Consider the following 20,421-nt stretch of genomic DNA (forward strand, 5'->3'; position numbering starts at 1 on the left):
GTTAGACCTCTAAAGGAGCTATCCAAGATGCAAAGCATTTAGCCTTGCAAAGGACCTTGGAGAGCTCCTTTTGAGTTCTGACTGGAACCCGGAGCAGATTCACTGCCCCACTGACCTCGGAGCCACCTGTCACCTTTGGAATGGCCTCTGTTTTCCCAAATGGAAATGACTGGGAGAAGAAAAATATCAATATAGGCAACTGCCTTAGATAGGACCCACATGCCTTAGAGATGGTCTCTTCTATGTCAACCCTGCCACCTTCTCTGTCCATCGAAAGACCTTACTTCTGTTGCCATCTATACGTGCAATACACAATCTGCTGAAGGAGACATGGCCTTTATAGTTGTGGCCCCATTCCTCTCAAAGAATTCCTCTCTGAAACTGAGGAATTATTCCAACATCCTTGGCTTTTGGTAGACACCGTCTCATCTGGCTTTTGGGGTTTTCCCCAAGAAGGATATGGTGTTGAGTTGTATTTTATGCTTATTTGTTTTTCAGTGGGTGGGAGAGAGAAAGAAGTTAATTTGTTTGGTTTTATCTTGGCTTTTTATGGATTATTATTATTATTATTATTTGAGGGGGTGCTAGGAAGAATTTTAATACTGTGTTTATTCCAAGAACAGTACCTGTATTTATGTACAGCTACAGCAACAAAGAGTTAGAACAGTGGTTCCCAAACTTTTTCAGGTAACTGCCCCCTTGGTTCCAAAACTCATGCCCAGTGCCCCATAACGTACACTATAAAAATCATTATTCAGAATAGCGGTTTTCAACGACCCACTAAGGAAGATAATAACAGTAAAATTCAAAACAGTAACAATTAATTGAATATTTATTCAAAATCTTAAGCACCCGCTGCAGGCTTGCCAAGGGAGGGAAGGAGGGAGGAAGGGAGGGAAAAGAGAGCGAACGCCTCTGTTTTGCAGCCAACGTGGTGGGGCACACCAAGCAGCGTATGTCTCTTCATTGGCGTTTTGGTGCTTTTGAAACATTTCAATTCACCATTAAAAGGACCCTTCTTAAACGGTATTAATACATGTGTGGATTCTTCCCCTATATGGATTGGGACCAAACTACCTTCTCCCATAAAAATGTCCCTGGGTTTTAAGACCTTCTGGAGAGGCGCTTCTCGGAAAAGAACACCTTGAGCACCACCACCCCCGGCGCCCCCTTGTCTCTTAACGCCCTTCTATGCAATCCCACCGCCCCCAAGGGGGCAGTACCGCCCACTTTGGGAACCACTGATTTGAATATAAATCAAGAAACTTGTCGCTGATTCCTCGCCTCACCGCAATATAGTTCGCCTTCCTCTATTGGAAATACCCAATTACCGTACCGAAGTCATAATGATCTAGTCCTCATGCCAGCTAAATGGCCGGCAATGCCAACGCATTTTCATCCAATCACAGGTGGCCCAGTTTTAACACATGTTCCTGTGGCTGGAGATTTCGCTTTTCCCTCTCTGATGTTGTAAACCGCTTTGGACATATGCTGGAAAAGCTGTACGCGAACACGGGGCAAGGAGTGTGTTGCTGTCGTCGCACCGCTGCCACGGTGTTGACTCTGACCCGCCAGCTTTTCCCATGTACATCTCTCTTTCCTTCCAGGGCTGTGACTGAGAGTATAAACCAACTCATCAGCTTGTGCACTCAGCAAGCCCCTGGGCAAAAAGAGTGTGATAATGCTCTCCGGGAACTAGAGGTACGGTGCTCGGTTGTAGGTTCACTGTTCTTGGGGGAGATTCACAGGAAGCAGAGATGTCAGAGACCTCCGCAGAGGATTCAAACGGGTTTGAATTACAATGAATCTGACATTTCAGATGCGTTGCTGGGGAGTGCTGGGAATGGTGTTCCAGGATGGAGAATGTTGCACTAAAGGGAAATCTGGTGAGCACATGGGAATGCCAGTAATCCCAGCTTGTAATATAATATTATTTATCTATTTATTTAAAACATTTATATCCCGCCCTGTATCAACGTATCAGGGCAGCGTACAGATAAAAGCATATAATATAAAACAGTAAACATACACAGCTAAAAACAAATTAAAACATAAACCAAGTTAAAACAATATATAATTTAAAAGCAGTAAAACTATTAAAACAGTTAAGACAATGTGCCAGCTTAGTGAATTCAACCATTAAAAGCTTTGTTAAAAAGCCATGTTTTCACTTGGCACCGGAATAAAATCAGCGTTGGCGCCAGTCGGGCCTCCAAGGGGAGGGCATTCCACAGTGGGGGTGCCACCACAGAGAAAGCCCTCTCCCTTGTCCCATCATAGCGAATGTGTTGTGCTGCTGGGATGCGGAGATGGGCTCCTCCAACAGATCTCAAGTCTCGGGCAGGCATATATAAGGAGAGGCACTCCCTCAAGTATCGAGGTCCCAAGCAATTTAGGGCTTTAAACATCATTACCAGCACCTTGAATTCCGAGCAGAAGCATATAGGCAGCCAGTGCAATTCCTTTAAGACCAGTGTTATGTGGTCTCTGTAAGATGTACCCACCAGCAGGCTAGCTGCTGCATTTTGCACTAGCTGCAACTTCCGCGTCGTCTTCAAGGGCAGCCCTATGTAGAGTGCATTGCAGTAGTCTAATCGGGAAGTTACCAGTGCATGCACTACTGTGGCTAGGTTGTCCCTGTCCGGGGCGGATTGTACGGGAGAAGGCGATCCCGCAGGTAGCCTGGACCCAAACCATGTAGGGCTTTAAAAGGTGATAACCAACACTTTATACTTCGCCCGGAAACTAATTGGCAGCCAGTGAAGAGATTTTAAAACTGGTGTAATGTGGTCACCCCTAGGTGTACAGGTGACCAGCCTGGCTGCCATATTTTGAACTAGTTGAAGTTTTGACAGTCTAAAAATGCATTTGGAAGGGTACATTCCTGTGAACACTGGCAGTCAACAAGCATTGGTGTATCTGTAAATTTCTAGACGTTCACCAAACCTGCCTGGGATTGTTGACATTCACCAAACCATGTGCTGTAACGTATTGGAGGTTGAAGTGAGTTAATGGGTTATTTTTCTAGATTATGGGGGTGGAAATGGCCATCTAGCTGTTTACGTGCAACATTCTGGGCAGAGGCTGGAGAATTATGCAGTGTGATGTGCAAAACACTAAAACAATCGATACAATGTAGAATTCAACCATCTAAAAATATAACAAGCCAAAAAACAACCATTAAAACCTGACTTCCAAAAAAGCAGCAGCTATAGACACTTTAGAAACAGCAGTTTTAAAATGTATTCACCCCAAGTAGGGCTTCATTGACCTGCTCACAAAGGGCAGCCTTCCCCAAATGTGTCAGACTACAGCTCCCATCATCCCAGTGAGCATGACCATGCTGGTTTAGGATAATGGGAGTTTTCATTTATCACCCAGGGTTGGGGAAGGTTGGTTCTACTGCATGCCAATGAACTCACCAGGTGCAGCATGAGGCACATTGGGGTGTTATTTTGATTTTATTGCTGATTGCTGGTGGCACCCTGTCTGCTTTCCAGACAGTGAAGGAGATGCTGGAAAATCCCAACGAACCTGTGAGCGACCTTTCTTACTTCGACTGCATTGAAGGGGTTATGGAAAATTCAAAGGTAGCCATTTTGTTTTCTTCCTGTTCGCATGCTCTTCTTCCTAACCTGTTGCACTGAGACATATGCAATATGAACTCAAACAGATCAGAACTCAGGGTCCCGGAGCATTTCAGGAGAAGCAGGACGCAGGAGTTATGTAGCTTTTCCAAGCATCCAGAAGAAAGAAACACTTGTGAAACCGGCTCAGACATTTGAACTCCTATCTATTTTGGCCTTCCCCAACCTGGTGCCCTTTAGATGGGTTTGACTACAACTCCCATCATTGCCAGCCATCATGGTCAGCAGCTATGCTGTCTGGGGATTATGGGAGCTGCAGTCCCAATACATCTGGGAGGGCGCACCAGATTAGGGAAGGAAGATTTCTTGGGAGGCGATGGTCTTTCCTTCGCTGGAGGAAGAGGCCTTCTTGGGTTATATGCTTAGGGAGTCTTTTGTAAGGCATGTTGTTAGAGAGAGTGTGCAAGAATAGAAGCTAACGCCCTGAAACTGCAAAGCAGGAAATCCCAAAATAAAATCTCACTATCCCAAAGCTCCTAAACTACAATGTGTGGATAAAACCACTGGCCATGATTACAGATATAATATTTGTGAATTGCTTTGAAATTGTTAACATTAATAAGCACACTATTACAAGTAAGTAATAATAATAAGACTGGTACTGAAGTCTGATTGGTTCAGAAGGTGCCGAGGGACAGGGCCTTCTTCATGGTGGCCCCCCAATTATTTATTTATTTATTTATTTATTTAAGTATTTTTATGCCGCCATTCAGCCAAAAAAGGCTCTCATGGCGGCTTACAAAAGTATTTCTTGACAGTCCCTGCCCACAGGCTTACAATCTAAAAGACATGACACAAAAGGAAAGGGGATTGGGAGGGAGGAGGAGGAGGGGGAAAAGGAAAGCAAATTCAGGCACTACAATCTTAGTTGGAAAGTTCAGCAGTTACAGGGGACAGCAGGAGGGAGGGGGCTCTCAGCTGGAGCTGGACCCAGGCACGGTGGAGAGATGCCTGGCTGCTGCTTCCTCCCTCACTGGTGGCCTCTCCAGAGACAGTTGGTATCAGCAGGGAGGGGGCTCTCAGCTGGAGCTGGACCCAGGCAAGGTGGAGAAATGCCTGGCTACTGCTTCCTCCCTCACTGGTGGCCTCTGCAGAGACAGTTGGTAGCAGGAGGGAGGGGGCTCTCAGCTGGAGCTGGACCCAGGCAAGGTGGAGAAATGCCTGGCTGCTGCTTCCTCCCTCACTGGTGGCCTCTGCAGTGACAGTTGGTAGCAGGAGGGAGGGGGCTCTCAGCTGGAGCTGGACCCAGGCACGGTGGAGAAATGCCTGGCTGCTGCTTCCTCCCTCACTGGTGGCCTCTGCAGAGACAGTTGGTAGCAGGAGGGAGGGGGCATGAACTCCCCAGCGAGGCCCAGATGGCACCAACGTTGTTATCTTTGCAGTGCCAGGTTAAGGCTTTCCTCTACTCCCAGGCATTTGGCAACATCTGTTAAGGTTTTTTATCAGGTCAGGGGCTATTGTTTGGATATGTGCTGAACAAGCTGGAGCGTGTTAAGAGGAGGGCAACCAGGATGATCAGGGGTCTGGAAACAAAGCCCTATGAGAAGAGACAGAAAGAACTGGGCATGTTTAGCCTGGAGAAGAGAAGATGGAGGGGAGACAGGATAGCACTCTTCAAATACTTAAAAGGTTGTCACACAGAGGAGGGCCAGGATCTCTTCTCGATCATCCCAGAGTGCAGGACACAGAATAACGGGCTCAAGTGACAGGAAGCCCGATTCCGGCTGGACATCAGGAAAAACTTCCTGACTGTTAGAGCAGTATGACAATGGAACCAGTTACCAAGGGAGGTGGTGGGCTCTCCCACACTAGAGGCCTTCAAGAGGCAGCTGGACAACCATCTGTCAGGGATGCTTTAGGTTGGATTCCTGCATTGAGCAGGGGGTTGGACTCGATAGCCTTGTAGGCCCCTTCCAACTCTACTTTTATATGATTCTGTGTGTGTGTCTTCTGTTTATATGTTTGTACCTAAACTGTTTTTATATTATGCCTTATCCTGTGCTTTTAAGGGTTATAGTCTTTGTAAACTACCCAAAGAGCTTTGGCTATTGGATGGTTTAGAAATGTAATAAATGAAATGGATGATCATTAGTAGTGGCAATTGCAATATTTGGTGACATTATTAGTAGTACAGCAAAGTGTGCTGAAAGTTTAGCCTTGAATCACCTTTTTTTCCCCTTCTGAAGGTGCTTGGCGAGGCAATGGCTGGGATTTCTCAAAACGCCAAAACAGGTGACCTTCCCGTCTTCGGCGAGTGCGTCGGGGTGGCTTCAAAGGCCCTTTGTGGTCTGACTGAAGCAGCAGCTCAGGTGACTCCCAGGTTACTGATATATTAAACAAGCTTTTTTTCTGTACTAATGGAGAGAGACATTCAGCTTCTCTGTATTTTAAGCTCAGCCTTTCCCAACCTGGTTGCTCCAGATGTGTTGAACTGCAGTGGGAATTGGCAATCCAAAACATCTGGAGGGCACCTTGATGGGGGCAAGGTAGTTTTAAGCAGCTTAACTCTTACAAAGCATGAGAATGGAAAGGATCTGATGGATTTATAACAATTGATGGCATTTTTGAATGTTTGGAGGACTGCCTTGATCGGTGCTTCTGCGAGATTGCTTATTGATATCTTTATAAATGACCATAATCAGCCTGAGCCATCTAGCACACTGTTGGCCCCTTAAATGACAGCCAGATCTGCGGTTTCACCTGTAGATGGCTGGGCTGTAGACCTCGCCCCACATGATAACGAATTATGGGGGGAATTGGGATTTGGTCAGTTTCGCAAATGGCACTTCAATTGGGTTTTTGCATTTCTCCTGCCTGAAATTGGCACGCCAAACCTGCTCTTGTCTAGTACGTCTGCTGGATTGCAAATGGCTCTCCTCAGCTTCCTGTTCTGCATGAACCCCAAGTGAAGCAGATTGAATGACATTCTTGGCACAGCTCATGAACACCGTCTCTGGGAAGTTACCTTGTCTTTGGTTTTTGTCTAGGCCGCTTACTTGGTTGGCATTTCGGATCCCAACAGCCAAGCTGGTCAGCAGGGTCTCGTGGATCCGATCCAGTTTGCCAGGGCCAATCAAGCGATCCAAATGGCGTGTCAGAATTTGGTGGACCCAGCAAGTAGCCCGTCCCAGGTAACACTCAACAGGGGTTGCCCAAAGTGCTTGGCCAGCTGCACTGTGCAGACTCCGAGCAGTGGGCCCTGGTCTCCCTGCCAGTTTTGCAAGAACACTGGAGTGTGAGCCCTGGACAACATGCAGCCTGAAAGGGATGCCCTGGCATCTCCTGCAAAGGATTCTGGGATGCTCCTCTTAGGCTTGCGTTCTGCTTTGCTGGCCGTTCTAAAGAACATTGTTGTCCCAGCTGGGGTTGCTCATGAGGTCAAGCCGACACTGAGAGTATCGGACTAGGAGTTCTTCAAGGTCCCTCTTCCAGTTCTAGGATTCTGTGCTTAACTCCAGTTCCCTAATAAGCAACATCAGGTGCCCTTTCAGTTTTGCTCTCACTGCCACCACGTAATGAAAAACATTTAAATTGTTCTGTGGAAAGATTTATAAAAGGTGATGAGAGCTACGAGTGGATGTCTACCAGCACAAGACCCAAAACCAGTGGAGGCTGGTGGCTCCAATGTCAGTGGGGTGATAAATCCGCTCCGGGTTTCAGTCAGAACAAGTCAGAACTCTAAAGGAGCTCTCCAAGGTGGTTATTAAGGAAAGGAAAGGAACCTCTCGTGCAAGCACTGAGTCATTACTGACTCTTGGAGGGACGCCAGCTTTTGCTGATGTTTTCTTGGCAGGCCTTATAGCTGGGTGGTTTGCCGTTGCCTTCCCTGGACGTTATTACCTTTCCCCCAGCTAACTGGGTACTCATTTTACTGACCTCGGGAGGATGGAAGGCTGAGTCGACCTAAGCCGGCTGCCTGAGAACCAGCTTCCGCTGGGATCGAACTCAGGCCGTGGGGAGAGTTTCAGCTGCAGAAACTTCTGCTTTACCGCTCTGTGCCACACGAGGCTCAGCTATTAAAAGGGAAGGATATCATGTTATTATATCCTTCCTTTTTAATAAGGGAAAAATATATTAACAGGTTATTAAAAGGGAAGGATATCATGTTGTTGAATAGGAATGTAGGAAGTTGCTTTATAACAGCTCAGACCATTGGTCCCACCCAGACCAGCACGGTCTCTTCTGATGGGCATTGCCTCTACAGGATCTCCTGCAGAGAACGCTCTTCCCAATTGCCTGCTACCTGACCCTTCTAACTGGAGATGAACCCAGAAACTTCTGCCTGCAAAGCGTACGCTCTACCACTTTGCTACGGGCCAGGCTGCACTTCACTTGCGTCCGCACCGTTTGTCTCGCTGATGTGCGGAAAGGAACGGTTGTTCCTGACACTGCTATATGGCAGAGAATAGCTTGGACCTATCTATGCTGGAGAAAGCAATTAGGCTTCATTAAAAATGGGGAGAAAAGAAGGCACTCTTGATACGTTTAGGGAAATGTGGTGGTACTTTATGGAGCGTTGAAGGAGCCATGGGCCAAAATATGGATTTGCATTCCGAGCTTGAAAATGCATTTGGACTGCACTAATAGACCATTATGTTTGGGAGATGCTGCAGCATGTTTTGTTTGATGAGTGAATGCATTTTGCTCTTCTTTGTAATTTGGAAATTTCACAATCTAGAGAGAGATTTAAATATCTGTATTCCTCGGGTCATTAACTGAGATAAATAAAGCTTATCAACAGCTGACTTTTTAAGGCATAATTATGTCTCAGATTAAGAGAGTAGGTACTCTTCTGCATTGCCATATTTTTAATGGGTGGACTGTAATTAAAGATGCAATCCTATATCAGTTTCCCTGGAAGGAAGCCCCATTAATCCATGAGTCTTGCTCCTGAATCAACAGATATAAGATTGCACTGTAAGTAAACAAAAAGTAGAAGAAGTTTGCAGATGTTTCTCCGGTTCTTGGAGCATCCAAGGAATTGGGAAACAGATCTGGGCAAGTCTTATCTGTACATTGGTTCTGTTTTATTTTTTGCATAACATTTAAACCACGAAATGGCACTTTAAAATAAATCCACTGTCACTTCTGTTTCACAGGGTGGATTTATACAGTCAGGGAAAAGGAGCAAGGGACTCATCTCCTGGGCCACTAGCACTTCGGAGATGGTCCTGCTTGTAGAAGTCTAGCATCTCAGGAGAGGAAACTTAGTTTTTCTCTCTGACCTGCTAGCTTTCCATGTCTGGGGAGTCTTTGGTTTGATGGGGCATGTGATTCGTTGCCTCCATCCCAAAAGGCCCGCCCATGAGTGCGCTGGTCAACCTTTTGTCGCCAACCAGTAAGTCCTAACCCATGAATACCAACTTTCCCCCAGTGCGAATGATTGAGATTGGACCTCCCTGTTGCTTTCACAATGTCCATTTGGGAATCCACGTTGTACCAAGTTAGGATTATGGTCCAGCATTGTCCACCCTCACCATCAATGAGTCTCTGGGGTATTAGGCAGAGTAGGGCTTTTCCATCTGCTGCTGCCTGCATCCTTTTTAAAATCTGCAGGTGCCAGGGGTTGAATCTCGCACCTTCTGCTTGCGAAGCGGCTGCTGGGCTGCTGGCTACGGTCCTTGCTCCGTCCTCTCAGCCCTGCGTCTCTCTGCTCTGCTTTTCAGGTGTTATCAGCCGCCACCATCGTGGCAAAGCACACCTCGGCGCTCTGTAACGCCTGCCGGATTGCGTCGTCAAAGACCGCCAACCCCGTCGCAAAGAGGCACTTTGTCCAGTCTGCCAAGGAGGTGGCAAACAGCACTGCCAACTTGGTTAAAACCATCAAGGTACTGGAATCTTCTAGGACTGTACCAATATTTAACAGTCAGGGTACCCTTAGTCACATGACGTTTAAGTACTCTTCATCTTTGGGGCTGTTTAAAAAAGGCTTATTTTTACAGACAGTTGTTTGTCCTGTGAGGAAAGGCATTTGCAATACATACCGGAACTCTCAAGAAGCTGTGAGCTGCCTCGCACCTGGAACTCTTTGGAACAGCTGTAGGCCTGGAGTGCATCTAATATATTTGTGATTAGGCTGTAACTTCTAATTCAGAGTTTTGCGTGAGAAAGAAGAAGCGCTTGTTCTGGGGGACATCAAATAACAGGTGTGGAAAAAAGAAGCCATGGGAGGTGGGGGAAAGAGGAAACTATTCCAGAGTTCCCAATATTTCTTTGAGAGAGCATATTAGAATGCAGCTTTACGATTATCCCTCTGCTATTGGTGTGCTTCAGACAAATCCTGAACCAATCAGATTCTGACAGATTCGGGAGGTGTCCAAATCAAAGTGCAACTCCTCTGAAGCAGACTAAATCTGAACACTTGTGAAGATTTGGGGGATACAGACAACGTGTCTCCAAAAATATATACAATTCTCCCCAAACTTTTATTATAAGGAAAATACCAGGTGGGGAGGGGGTATAGTTTTGTGGCTAAGCAACTCTTACATCTAATCAGAACAAATGGTTTTAGCAAGGCTCTCCAATCCCAGGGCTTTGTGGCAGGGATGTTGAAATAATTTATCCTGGGACTTCAGTGCTAGTTCTGTGCTAGTTCTGTGTCCTAGGAGCAGGAAAGTTAAGAGGTTTGGAGAACCCGTGGGACCTGGGTGGGTGTAACATTAAGTGCCTTGGGTCCAAAAGCCTCTCCGTCACCCATCCTGCCCACCGAGAAGTAAGGAAGCTAGACAGGCTGAGAGTTGCCACAGCTTCAAAGGTGTTTTAAGGTGGAACTGGAGGTGTTTTTGCCTCTGTCATTCTATCTGTGAGCCTTTGGATGGGTAGAGGGTCCAGTCTTGGAGACGTCCACCTTAAGAGCGTCACTCCAGTAGGATTGAACTCTTCGAGCCAGAGGATTTGGTAGCATCTCCCCACAGTTTTTGTGTACGCGATGCCTCTTTTTTTATGCATAGCATTATTATTATTATTATTATTATTATTATTATTATTAATATTATTATTATTATTATTTGTTCTCTCTCCTTTTCCCTCTTTATTTATAGTTCTTCTATTAGTCCCTGAACCCAATATCTTTTTTCCTCGATAGGCCTTGGATGGCGACTTCTCAGAAGACAACCGTAATAAGTGCCGGATCGCCACTGCCCCATTGATCGAAGCCGTGGAAAATCTGACGGCCTTTGCATCCAACCCTGAGTTTGTCAGCATTCCAGCCCAGATCAGTACTGAGGTAGGGGAAAGGATTCATTCTGATGAGGTGAAGGCCTGCCTTGGCCTACTGGGACTAAGATGTCTGTTTTCCGGCGTTCAGGTAAATGACAAAGGGTGGTGAGAGTCCGTTCGCAAAAGCTTAGCTCACCTTTGCTGTCCTTTTTTAGAAGCAAGCAAGCTACTTGGCATAAGTCAGAACTTGTCACATCAACTCTGCTCCACAACCTTACATTGGTTTTATTTCACTTGCTCCGTCTTTTTCCTTTCGTAAAGAAAACTATGGCTGGTTACAAACCAGGATATCAAGCCACGATTCAATCCTAGTTTATGAAGACTGCTAAAATAAATCTTGCCTTGTTCCCGGCTCACCTAATCATGGTTTGGACCCAACCGGGGAGTCACTACAATTAACCATGGCTTTCCTCTCTCCTCTCGGACCATCCCAGGGTTCCAGGGCACAGGAGCCCATCCTGACTTCTGCTCGGACCATGCTGGAGAGCTCGTCTTCCTTGATCAAAACGGCTCGCTCGCTGGCCATCAACCCAAAGGACCCGTCGGCCTGGTCCATTCTCGCTGGGCACTCACACACGGTGTCGGAGTCCATTAAGAGCCTCATCACCTCCATCAGGTCCTCATCTTTTCTTCTTCTCCACCCCACCCCGACCAAGTTATTTTTTTAGAAGCATTTACAATATGTTTACGCAGGTGGCCCCTCCCTCTGGTTCTATTTGCTCTGTTCTCTGTTCCCTTTCTGTGTCCTCCATGAATTTGTCACATCCTATTTAAAGCTGTCCAACTTGGCAGCCATCACTGTGACTTGCGGTAGCAAACTTCTGTAGCGGCGAAAAGGGAATCCTGAACAGAACTCCACATTGCAGCTTTTTTGTTGCAAGTCCCTCTGGTTCATTGTTGTTCCGATTATTTTAGACGTGACAAGCCCTCTCTTGTTTTCCAGAGACAAAGCCCCAGGCCAGAGAGAGTGTGACTACTCCATTGATGGAATCAACAGATGTATCAGGGATATTGAGCAAGCCTCCCTCGCTACAGTCAGTCAAAACCTGGCCACAAGGGATGACATTTCTGTTGAGGTAATGGACGTTCTGCAACGCCAGGGCAGGGGAAACGATGTGGCCCTCTCAGCCGGATGTGTGTGTGTGTGTGTGTGTGTGTGTGTGTGTGTTTCAGCTCAAAAACAACATTACCTTAGCTGGGAATGAAAGATATGGAAGAGCCACTGAACAGGGAAAAAACACACCATTAAATCTTGTGCTAGAAACAGACTGGAAAGATTTGCCCATGATGCATTGCTGCCTGTCTTCCGGATGAGCAAGCCTGGCCCATTTGGGATGGTAAATAGGCAGGTTGTTTGCAAACCCCAGCCTGAAATTCCTTCAGGATGCAGCTTTGGACGTTCACCTTTTCTTCCGATGTGCTATCGGGAGAATTGGTCTTGTTCAAAAGATAGATCATAGAGATAAGAAGTGAGACTGAAATAAAGGAAGGGGGTGACCATATTATGACATTAGAATGTAAGCCTATGCGGCAGGGTCTTGCTATTTATTGTTTTACTCTGTACAGCACCATGTACATTAATGGTGCTATATAAATAAATAATAATAATAATAATAATAATGTACATGGGTGAAATGCTTTAGCCTCAGAGCCAATTTCAGCAGCCAATTTTTATTTATTTATTTGTTCCTCTTCCTTTTCCATGATCTTGACTGGGGATAAATTAATAAGCCCTAACCTTTCATAAAAAGAGGAGGGACCTGACTTATTCTAGAAAGGTTAAAGGGGGAGCTTCTGATATATATCACATGATGTTGAATTGTCAATTCCCAGATAAGGGAGGGTTAAAAATTATTTGGGAACAGGATCTGTGCACCAGTTTCACTGAAGGTGAATGGAAAAGCTTATGGCAATCAGCACCCTATAAAACAATATCAGCAAAAGTTAAAGAGCTCACTCTGAAAATCAATTACAGGTGGTATATCACCCCTGTTAGACTGCACCATATTAGTGGTAATATATCCCTGCTCTGTTGGCGTGGTTGCTCAGTTCCTGGCACTTATTATTATTATTTATTTATTTATTTATTTATTTATTTATATAGCACCATCAATGTACATGGTGCTTATATTCATCTTTGGTGGGAATGTCAACAGGTCAAAACTTTTTGGTCAAGCGTTTTCCAAACCATTACAAACATTATCCATGTTGAAGTAGAAACTGATCCAGCACTGGCTCTACTTTCTATTTTTAGGAATGCCAATAGAAACATTATTCCCAAAGCCTTGGTCACCCATTTGCTGGTTGCAGCCAGGTGGGAAATTGCCCAATTCTGGAAAAGCAACAGACCTTTTGACCATCAACGCTGGTTTGATAAGATTTGGAAACTAACTTTAAATGATAAGTTGACACAACATAGCAGGTTAGCAAGAGGAGAAATAACATCAGACACATTTTTTGAAAACTGGTTAGACTTTTTCACATTTATTAATATGAATCCTGGTGAACCTAGACCCCCAATGACTCAGGAATCCTTTTGGTCAGAGGTTCCAACTTAACCTGCATCTTTTTCTGTACCAAGTGCTTACTGAAGGAATGAACACCCATGCTTTTTAATAGTGGTGCTGTGGGAACATTTATATTGTTGTTGAGTGTTTTCTTTTACTCTGTGTGTTTATTGTATTTGTCCTTACTTGAAAATCAATAAAAATAGTATTAAAAAAAAAAGAAGAGGAGGGACCCAAAGTTTTACTGGAAGTTTTTGCCATCTAAAGCAAATTCTTATCATAGAATAGGTGGGGGGTATAAATGCCAAAATAAAGAAAAATATATTTCTTAACTTTATGTTTTCTTCCATGTAATGAAACACCTCTGGGGTATCATTATATTTTTTGAATTATATTCTGACACGTTCATTTCCTTTGCTTTATCCAGGCCTTGCAGGAGCAGCTGACCTCCGTCGTGCAGGAAATCGGGCACCTGATCGATCCCATCGCTACAGCAGCTAGGGGCGAAGCCGCTCAGCTTGGGCACAAGGTAGGAGGCCCGGAAACTGCAAGATGGCCGCCTCATGGTTGGAGGCAGGAAAAGAATCCAGACCTAGTGATGGAGGGGAGAAACTTGTGTTTTGGGGAATGGGGGAGGCTGGCTGGGTCCTGTGATCACCAAGAGGTAAGATGAGGAAATTGCCTCAAGTCGTGGAGGTTCGGCCCTTTTGCCCGCTTCTTGGGGCTGCTGATTTAGAGGAAGTTGTGTTCTGAGTCGTAATCACGACTGAGAAAACAAACCAGCTTTTAAGCCTGTGAATCACTCATGGAGCAATGGAGCAAAGACACCGGCAAAGCTGTAAAGCTGGGTGTTCTTTTCCTTAGTTGGAGGGATTGATTTTAGACCAATTCCTCCTGTGCCCCCTCGTGCAGCGGCCCTCAGCCCTCTTCCTTTGATGCTACATCCCTCTGTTTACTCTGCAAAAAAAATGGAGAGTGCCAGGATTGACTTCCGAACACTTTCTCCATCCATCCCCTCCAGTCAGGTAGCTGAAGAGAATTGACCTTTGCTTGGATTCTATTTGGCTTTCGTGTTGGTTATGACATGAAACGTCAAAAGCCAGTGCTGTAGCGTTCTGCTCTCACGTTCTTGTCTTACGTCGTACTTCAGATGGTTTGAAGCATCTGGCCTAACAGCCTTTCAATCTCTACCACGCCCCCTGCAAGGATGTTTAATAACATAACCCCATATTACACATGGAAGACGGAAGCAAAAAGGAATAGTTGCTGGCTGAAAAACACAGACTGAGTGAATGGCAAAGACAAGGTTCAAATTAAGGATGGCTCGGTTCACAGTCCACACCTTTAACCACTGTGCCATCCAAGAGAGGTTATTTTCTGTCTATGGGTATTGGGTAGGGTTGAGCAGGCTTCGAACTGTTCCATGGCATTTGGGGGATGAAAATAGGTGGGGGGCATGTGTGTGTGTGTGTGTATTTATTATTTATTTATTTATTTATTTATTTATTTGCAATATTTATATACCACTCCCCATTCAAAATTTCAGAACGGTGTACAAAATAAAATACAATAAAAACAGAATAAAACACCTTAAAATAGATTTTTAAAAGCAAAATTCTTGAGAGCCAGTGTGGTGTAGTGGCTAAAGTGTTGGACTGGGAGTCGGGAGATCCAGGTTCTAGTCCCCACTCGGCCATGGAAACCCACTGGGTGACTCTGGGCCAGTCACAGACTCTCAGCCCAACCCAACTCACAGGGTTGTTGTTGTGAGGATAAAAATGGAGAGAAGGAGGATTATGTACGCCGCCTTGGGTTCCTTAAGAGGAAAAAAGGCGGGATATAAATGCGATGATGATGATGATGATGATGATGATGATGATGAACCGTGGCTGGTCATTAAGGGAAGGTGTGGCGATACCCACCTTTCTGTCCCTTAGGTATATCTGGAGGTTTGTATGTCTAGTGAGTGCGGGAGGTTTGACTGAGTGGGTGTGGCAAGTGATGCGGTGAGAGAGGGGGAGGGAGGAGTATAAATAGGTTGGCTGAGGGGATTGTGGGGTTTAGTTTGAGGTTTGGTTTTAGTCTGGGAGTTTTAGTCTGGCTTGTGCTTCATGAGAGTGTTTGGTGTGTGAGGAATGAGAAGAGATAGGATTTTAAGGGACTTGGGGTTGTTGTTTTAAATATAAAAATAAGCAGGTTTGATCTAAATTGAAATACCAAAGATCTGTTCAATTTCCATAAACTTTACTTTGTGTTCTGTCACCACAAACCACGCATCAGCTCGGATTTATTACCTGCTATATTACACAGTGTAAAAACCTCTAACAATACACCTGCAATTCAGTACCTCAACAATAGAACCTATTTCCCAAAACCCTTTACCTTGTTCCCTCACATAGAGGGGAAAGGTTGTGTTGTTTTTACCCTTTCCTCGGGCTTTTCAAGAGGTGGCGCTTGGCTTGAGAAGGGTGTGCCAGGCAAGGCCTTCTGGGTGAGGTCGGTGTCATCACAGAAGGCTTCCTGGAACAATGACGTTTTCAGAAAGCGCCGAAAGGAATACAAAATTGGCGCCTGCCTGACCTCCAGGGCAGGGTAGCAAGCACTACCCACCCCCCCAGGGCCTGGAGCATCACAATATATGGGGGGGGGAAAGTAAAATGGCAGCTGCTCAGATAATCTCTACTCGTGCCACAACCTCCATAGACGGTGGGAGAAAAAGTATGTGAATTACAAAACCAATTACATTTCCACAATCACTACCAAAACAACTGCAATGCTACGTGCGACCAAAGAAATGAATGAGATTTTTAATAACAGAAACCAATAGACTGAGAACAAACAATATTCTTGCATGATCCAGAGGGAGAGGCGGGTAACAAATAATGTTGTATTATTATTATTATTATTATTATTATTATTATTATTATTATTATTACACATTTTGTAAAGAGAACCGAGGGTTGGATCTGCTTCAGTTGCCTCTTTCCTGTCTTAGGTGACGCAGCTCGCCAGCTACTTCGAACCATTGGTCCTTGCCGCCGTTGGCGTGGTCTCCAAGTTGATGAGTCACCAGCAACAAATGAACTTGTTGGACCAGACCAAGACTCTGGCGGAATCTGCCCTCCAGATGCTCTACGCGGCCAAAGAAGGAGGCGGAAACCCCAAGGTACTCTGCCGTTGAGATTGCAGGACGGGGCTGACAGACTGAACAACTTAAATTTACATCATGATTTGGTTATTAGAAATGAATGATTTGTATTATGTAGTTTGAATGCTATTTCAGACCGTGGGGGGATCACATTTTTCAGTGCTGCTCCATTTAAGAAGCTCCTCGCAAATAGAAAACCAGCTCATCAGTGAGACAGGTTCTTGGCTAGCCCTTTGCCTACTGAGCTGACTTTCCATTTGCAGGGATTTTTTAACATGGGGGAGCAGTCAGTGATGTGACCTTTCATCCCTGCATCTTTCTCTACAATATGCCTGTTTTGTCAGAAGCAGCTTCCAGAAAAGAAACACTTATTTGCATGTCACAGGTCTAAAAATAAGATCCTTGTGAGCAATCATGTTTTGAATTCTGATGGTTGATGAGACTCTGGAGAAATTCCTTCATGGCCCATATGCAGACGTGTGTAATTAAAAATCTAGCCTCCGGTAATCATCGCTGTCTGATTATGGACTCCCGCAAGGCGCTCATGAAGCAAATGCTGTAATCGCCTAAAGAAAAAATTGAATATATTGGTAGGAAGTAGACTTTCAAGGTCTCAAATTTTGGAGGGGTGGAGATTGAAACATTTTCAAAGAATTGCTTTTTTCTCCAAAATGTACAATTGAAAGAGAAGGTTCTCTTCCATCAACCAGGTTCCTTATTTTTTAACGTGCCTAGGCTCTTGTGTGTTTCTCTTGGTTTATTTCTACTTGGGTTGCATTCTCCACTGAGCCACTATAGGCAGATCATGGAACAGAGCCTTTTTGATAGTGGCTCCTCACTTGAAAGAACTCTTTCCCCCGGGAGATCTGCATGTCCGTTATACTGCAGGCATTTCAACACTCTCAAAAGCTTGTTCTGTTCCATCAGGTTTTTGGCCTAGCTTTCTGTGCTGCCACTTCAAAGACTCTTTTGGGGGTGGGGGTGGAAAAAGTGGCCTAGAAATATTTAAAATAAATACATTTCCCATATCTATTACCACACACACATGTGCTTTTAAATAGAAGGAACTCTGGATGTGTTGTGTTGACAAAAGAGAAAGATGCGATGTGGTGTGGTCTGCTTCCCTGTCGCCTTCCTTCAGGCTTCACATACGCACGATGCCATCACAGAAGCTGCCCAGCTGATGAAAGAAGCGGTGGACGACATCATGGTGACCTTGAACGAAGCTGCCAGTGAAGTGGGCATGGTGGGGAACATGGTGGACTCCATAGCTGAAGCCATGAGCAAGGTTTGTAAGGGTCCACATCCCTTAAATTAAGACATCTTGAGCTGCCAGGGGGCCTGGGACATGCCACTTTCCCAAGGTACCTGAGAAGGCTCAAACTGGACTTACAGCTGCATAAAAATTATTATTATTATTATTATTATTATTATTATTATTATTATTATTATTATCTTTTGTATACTGCCCCATAACCAAGGCTCTCTGGGCGGTTTATATAGGATAAAAACACTTAAAAACTATTCACAAAAACATAGAATTTAAAACCACAAAACAAGAGGCCATAGGTAGACGGGGCAATATCCCGGGGCGATATCCCGGGATCGTCCCTGTGCATCCACATGACACACAGGGGATCCTGGGAGCAGGGAGGTATGATCCCGCTTTTTCCACGGTCTTGGGCTGATCCCTAGACCGCGGAACGTGTGTGCAGGCGTGTGTGCAACATAGTTGTCCCAGCTCCTCGCAGTTACTCACGAGGAGCTGGGACCCGCACACAGGATGCAGAGCTCCTCAGGAGTTCTGCGTCCATTGGGGGGGGGGGGAGCAGGAAAAATTGTAAAAAAATATAAAAAACATACCTTTTGCGCGCGAGCGCTCGTGCGCTCCTCTCCTTTAACAAAAACAAAATGGCGGGTCCGACGTCCTCTCCATCCGAGGTTGTCTGCACCGCATGTAAACAGAAGGGGAGACCTCACGATAAAAATATCACGAGATCCTCACCCCTCCGTCATGCTAGACCCGGTAGGTCTATATGAGGCCATACAAAAACAAACCCAGGCTAATTACATATTGCTAAATGCCTGGGAGAAGAGAAAAATCTTGACCTGGTGCCGAAAAGATAACAATGTTGGCACCAGGCGGGGCTCGTCAGGAAGATTGTTCCACAATTGGGGGGGGGGGGGCACCACAGAAAAGGCCCTCTCTCTTGTTGCCATCCTCCGAGCATATGTAAGAACATAAGAAGAGCCCTGATGCTGGATCAGCCCACGGATCCATCTAATCCAGCACTCTGGTCACACAGTGGCCAACCAGCCATCGGCCAGGGATGAACAAGCAGAACATGGTGCAACAGCACCCTCCCGTCCATGTTCCCCAGCAACTGGTATATGTAGGCATACTGCCTCTGATACTGGAGGTAACACTCAACCACCCAGATCTAGTAGCCATGGGTAGCCTTCTCCTCCAGGAATCTATCCAACCCCCTTTTAAAGCCATCCCAATGGGTGGTCACTGCTACATCTTGTGGCAGCGAATTCCATAGTTGAACTCTGCGCTGGGTGAAGAACCCCTTCCTTTTATCTGTCCTGAATCTCCCACCCATCAGCTTCATGGGATTACTCCACTGGGTTCTAGTATTATGGGAGAGGGAGAAAAATGTCTCCCTATCCACATTCTCCACACCAGGCATAATTTTTATATCTCAATCATGTCTCTGTTTACCCTCCTTTTTGCGCTTGACAATCCTGTGCTCTGAGGGTTTTGTTTTTTGTTTTCTAACAAAATGGGGGAGGCACCAATATGTGCAAAAATAACTTATGCAAATCCTTTATCTGATTATACCATTCCTCCTTTCCATCCCTAATTTATGCCTCTGGAGACAACCATTCTGGTTGCTGCATCCCTTTGGCATTCCTGGCGCCCGCACCTACCTCTCCTCCTGCCTGTGCCCTGTTGATAACCTTTCTTTCTCCTCCTTCTTCCTCCTCTTTGTCCCCCTGCTTAGCTGGACGAGGGCACGCCACCGGAGCCCAAAGGGTCCTTTGTCGATTATCAGACCACGGTGGTCAAATACTCAAAAGCCATTGCGGTGACGGCCCAAGAGATGGTAAGAGAAACGGGTTGTTGATCCACAGTGAGGTGCCTTGAGGTTCATCTTCAAAATGCATTTTTCTCATTTGGTGCGAGCAGCCGGGCAGGTGTCTCTGGGAAGCCCACAAGCAGGGGCATAATGGCACCAGCGGCTCCGTCTTTGTAGGGATGCTCTAACGCAGGGCTCAGAGAACATCTTGCAGCCCAAGGACTGGACTGAGTTTCAGAGAAACTCTTGGAGGCCGCCTTCCAGCAGTGGGTGAAGCCAAAGGGGGCAGGGCCAAAATATCAAGACTACCAGCCTATTGTAGCATACAGCTCTTACCGCCAGCAACTAACTAAGCTCTTTGGCTGGAAACCAAAATACGTCAACGTTGCTACCTGGCAAGCTTCCAGGGAGGGCATTCCATAGACGGCACCTCCACGGCAGAGAGAGCCACACCCAAGTGCTTGCTTCTTGGTAGTTCCGCTTCTCCAACCTGGTGCTGTCCAGATGTGTGAGTCGGCCACACCCATGATTCCCTAATTCAATGGCAATGCTGCCTGGGAATTGTGGGAGTTACAGCCCAACACATCTGGAAGGCACTAGGTTAGGGAAAGGCTGGTAGGGCAAGTTATGCCTTGATATAACCTTCTCCTGCTTGGCTGCGATCTTTCAGATGACGAAGGCCGTTACTAATCCAGAGGAGCTGGGAGGACTCGCGTCTCAGATGACCACAGACTATGGGCACTTGGCTTTCCAGGGGCGGATGGCAGGCGCCACTGCAGAACCAGAGGAGGTGTGTACTCATAAGACCATAAGAAGAG

General features: G+C 45.8%; 1 protein-coding gene across 1 annotated transcript in view; it reads left to right on the plus strand.

The window, feature by feature from the left end:
• The window catches only part of TLN2 (talin 2), a 119,898-nt gene that overhangs the window by 71,243 nt on the left and 28,234 nt on the right, over positions 1-20,421 (plus strand). Inside the window, exons 31-43 of the mRNA XM_063142845.1 lie at positions 1,608-1,701; positions 3,501-3,590; positions 5,834-5,956; positions 6,635-6,778; positions 9,314-9,475; positions 10,732-10,872; positions 11,300-11,481; positions 11,809-11,941; positions 13,800-13,901; positions 16,368-16,538; positions 17,662-17,808; positions 19,529-19,630; positions 20,274-20,393. Of these exons, the coding sequence (XP_062998915.1) occupies positions 1,608-1,701; positions 3,501-3,590; positions 5,834-5,956; positions 6,635-6,778; positions 9,314-9,475; positions 10,732-10,872; positions 11,300-11,481; positions 11,809-11,941; positions 13,800-13,901; positions 16,368-16,538; positions 17,662-17,808; positions 19,529-19,630; positions 20,274-20,393 (1,711 nt within the window). The remainder of the gene's footprint in view (positions 1-1,607; positions 1,702-3,500; positions 3,591-5,833; positions 5,957-6,634; positions 6,779-9,313; positions 9,476-10,731; positions 10,873-11,299; positions 11,482-11,808; positions 11,942-13,799; positions 13,902-16,367; positions 16,539-17,661; positions 17,809-19,528; positions 19,631-20,273; positions 20,394-20,421) is intronic.

This window comes from Elgaria multicarinata, chromosome 16 (genome assembly GCF_023053635.1).
Source record: "Elgaria multicarinata webbii isolate HBS135686 ecotype San Diego chromosome 16, rElgMul1.1.pri, whole genome shotgun sequence".
In the NCBI taxonomy this organism is placed as follows: domain Eukaryota; kingdom Metazoa; phylum Chordata; class Lepidosauria; order Squamata; family Anguidae; genus Elgaria; species Elgaria multicarinata.